General features: G+C 34.9%; 1 protein-coding gene across 1 annotated transcript in view; it reads left to right on the top strand.

Annotated features, from left to right (window-relative positions):
• LOC121813902 overlaps window positions 1-2,934 on the top strand; it is a gene marked incomplete at its 5' end in the record, with an annotated part of 3,337 nt that extends 403 nt beyond the window's left edge. The window contains 4 exons of the mRNA XM_042217869.1: window positions 496-762; window positions 1,132-1,383; window positions 2,460-2,618; window positions 2,746-2,934. Coding sequence (XP_042073803.1) covers window positions 496-762; window positions 1,132-1,383; window positions 2,460-2,618; window positions 2,746-2,882 — 815 coding nt within the window. The remainder of the gene's footprint in view (window positions 1-495; window positions 763-1,131; window positions 1,384-2,459; window positions 2,619-2,745) is intronic.
• Window positions 2,935-3,273: the final 339 nt, after the last annotated feature.

The raw sequence follows: 3,273 nt of genomic DNA, 5'->3' as shown, positions 1-3,273 counted from the left end.
TGTGTGTGTGTGTGTGTGTGTGTGTGTGTGTGTGTGTGTGTGTGTGTGAGATATTTGAATATATGGAATGAAATTTGTATATATATAGAATGATCTTCTGAATATATTTAATGAAAAGTGACGTTAAATTTGTTTGCATTTTTATGACTTATCTTGGATGTAAAATGGTGTAACGGTTTCAGTGATATGGTATTATGTGTTATCATGTGCTTCAGCTTCTGCTTGACATGTTATCTCAGTTGACATCTCCATCTTTGATTGATAATTTCTCTCAAGTATTGTGCAAAATCTTCTCTTCGTTTGAAGAGAACTGTCACAAAACAGTTGTCAAACTCTTCAAACTACTGAAATAGGTCTGCTGTTGCCATTTTGTAAAGGCAGATAATTCAGAAAACCTTAACTATCAACATGAGGTTCATTTATTCTATATATCCAAGTTTTATTCTATATATTCAGACATTGGCGGCAGAGTCTTTATTTGATTTTCTGTCTCAGATTCAGGTTTTCCTCAAGTTCTTCCAAACAGGCAGCAGTTCTTTCAATCAGAGGCTGTCACTATCAGCTGTGAACGGCTAAATGGGCTGACTGGATGGAGAGTGATTAAAAAGATAAATGGAGATGTTAGACCATGTGCTTCAAACTGGGAAACATCGATTGGACCTTGCAAAATTAGTAATGCATATCCATCAGCTGACAGTGGAGAATACTGGTGTGAACATGGAGGAATACAAAAAAGCAACTCTGTCAATGTCACTGTAACTGGTATGTACATAGAAAAGCAATTATGCGTTAACATATTTAGTCCATTCACCATTTTTTCTGTTAAGTATATCGATTACAGTAATGCACAATGTCATATTTGATATATATTTTCATAACACTAAGGGATAATTTTTCTTCATAAAATGCATCACAATCATAATAAAATAACACAAATACATATATATTTACTGCATGTGCATTGTAATAATCAGAAGTATCATATGTTTTGAAAGAGATTTCTATTTAAAAATGATTTGAGCTATTATTGTTGTTAGTAATGAATGAATATAATTAATGATTTCCATATATGTATAATTTTAACAAATATCACTTTTTGAAACAATAACTGTTATACATTCTTCCATTTAGATTTAGAGAGTCGTGTGATCCTGGAGATTCCTCCCCAACCTGTAACGCAGGGAGAAAACGTGACCTTACATTGTAGAAAAAAGGATGCAAACTCCAACTACACTGCGAAATTCTATAAAAATGGCATCTCCACTGGGAGCAGCTCATCAGGAAACATAATGATTCCCACTGTATCCAAATCTGATGAAGGACTTTACAAATGTAGCATTGCTGATGCTGGAGAATCACCAGAGAGCTGGCTAACTGTTGGAAGTAAGATGCATCAATATTTTCCCCCCAAAAATGGAGACAAACTTTGTATCTGTGGCAGTAAAGACGGATCTGACCACACTTCAACGCTTTTCAGCATCTTTATTTACTCAGTTGCGTCTTACACTCACAGCCGCAGCTTTTTAGCTGCCAGCCACATGTACACAACAACAACACAGTCAGGACCCATTTCACTCTTATATGCAGGGGAGGCGTGACGAGCTGATGCAGCTAAGGTGTGTCACTTCCAGCCACTCCACAGTACCCAAACTATATTTTAAAGCTTCGTGATAAAGTGTGTAAATGAGAAATAATATATGGTCCATGATGAACATAGCCACGGTTTAAAGAGACATCAGAATGATGCCTTTACATGTCATTTTTGGAGGTTCAGTTCTGAAGTTGGTTGTTTTGTAACATAAGGCAACATCTTTATTTCGATATCTAATGATAGTCTGGTGTTGACGTCCATAGGATTGCTGTACACAGGTATGTGTAGTCAAAATGTGGTCGTTGTTGACATCTCTTTTTTTTTTAACAACAAACTTTTAGGTTATATTGAAATATCTGAAGTTCTTGTGGTGTTATTCTTAGTAAGGGTTTAGTTGACGTTTAGTCTAGTTGTGTTTTCACCCATGTCTCTGTGTTTGTGTCTTTTCCTGTCTTTTGTGTTAGTCTGTCATAGGTTTCTTGTCTGCGTGTTCATGTTGTCAAGTTTGTGTTATCATGTTATCATGTCTACGTCTCTACATGTTTCCTGTTTTATTTTGTAAGTCTTGTGTTTCTTTGTTCAGTGTTTAGTTTAACTCTTCTCCTACGATGTTGTTGATTTGTGTCAACTGTTTCACTATGTGTTTCCACTTCCCTTGATTACCTCCCATGTGCATTTAGTCTGTGCGTTGTCATTCAGTCTTTGTCAGGTCATCTGTTTTTCTTTCCTCCAAAACACGTCAAGTTTAAGGCTTTCACGATTCTGTTCAGGTTATGTTCATGCTTCTTGTCCATGTAAACTCTTCATATATATATATATATAACATTTTAATCCTTTCTAATGCACATTGCAATTATCTTTCTTGCAGGTCATCCTACAGTGCCTTACTTAGAGATCTACCTGGTGCTCTGCATTGGTTTGGGTGTTTTATTGGTGGTCATTCTGCTAATATTGGTAGGAGTGTTTCAACGTAATAAACATCAACAAACCATCAGTAATCACACAGAAGAAACTTCTTTGACACCAGGTATGTTGACAGTATGCTCATCAAAACATGTCTTTTTATTTTATAACAATAAGCATGCTTAGTGATTCCTGGTGGCCATAATTAATTTAACTTTTTTTCTTGTTTATTTTGTCTTTTTTATAAGCAGGTGCTCAAAATTCTACTGCCTCCTTCCGGTCTCCCTCTTCTGCACAAACAGGTCAGGAAGGCCAACATTTGTTTAGGAATAAAAAACATGAACTTCAAATCTACAGGATCATGGAAATTAGAAACACAGTCCTTTAGTAAACCATATACCCTAGGACATGCACCTGCCATTGTATTGTTTGGTCTGTGATTTTAGTCCCTCAGCAGGTTTTTTTTTTAGTGTTAATTTTTATATCAAATGTTTCATTTAGCTTTTAATTTAGTTTAATTTAATTTCTTTTTTTTGTGCATAAAACAACATTTAGGCATCTAAATCTTTTGAATTTTAATCTTGCCTTAGTTGACTGAATATGTTTAATATTATAACAGACTTTTGATTAAAATTGTTGAATACTTTAGTCAACTAAATTCATCGTTTTAGTCGACTAAATATAAGACTTTAGGAGACTAGGGATGGGTATTGATAAGATTTTCACGATTCCGATTCCATTTTCGATTCTGTTTAACGATTCGATTCTTTATCGATTCT

The sequence above is a fragment of the Haplochromis burtoni genome, unplaced genomic scaffold, assembly GCF_018398535.1.
Source record: "Haplochromis burtoni strain Fernald_Lab_line unplaced genomic scaffold, NCSU_Asbu1 Contig_3392, whole genome shotgun sequence".
Lineage (NCBI taxonomy): Eukaryota > Metazoa > Chordata > Actinopteri > Cichliformes > Cichlidae > Haplochromis > Haplochromis burtoni.
The sequence above is the reverse complement of the archived record's forward strand: the minus strand, read 5'-3'. Positions and strand labels throughout refer to the sequence as shown.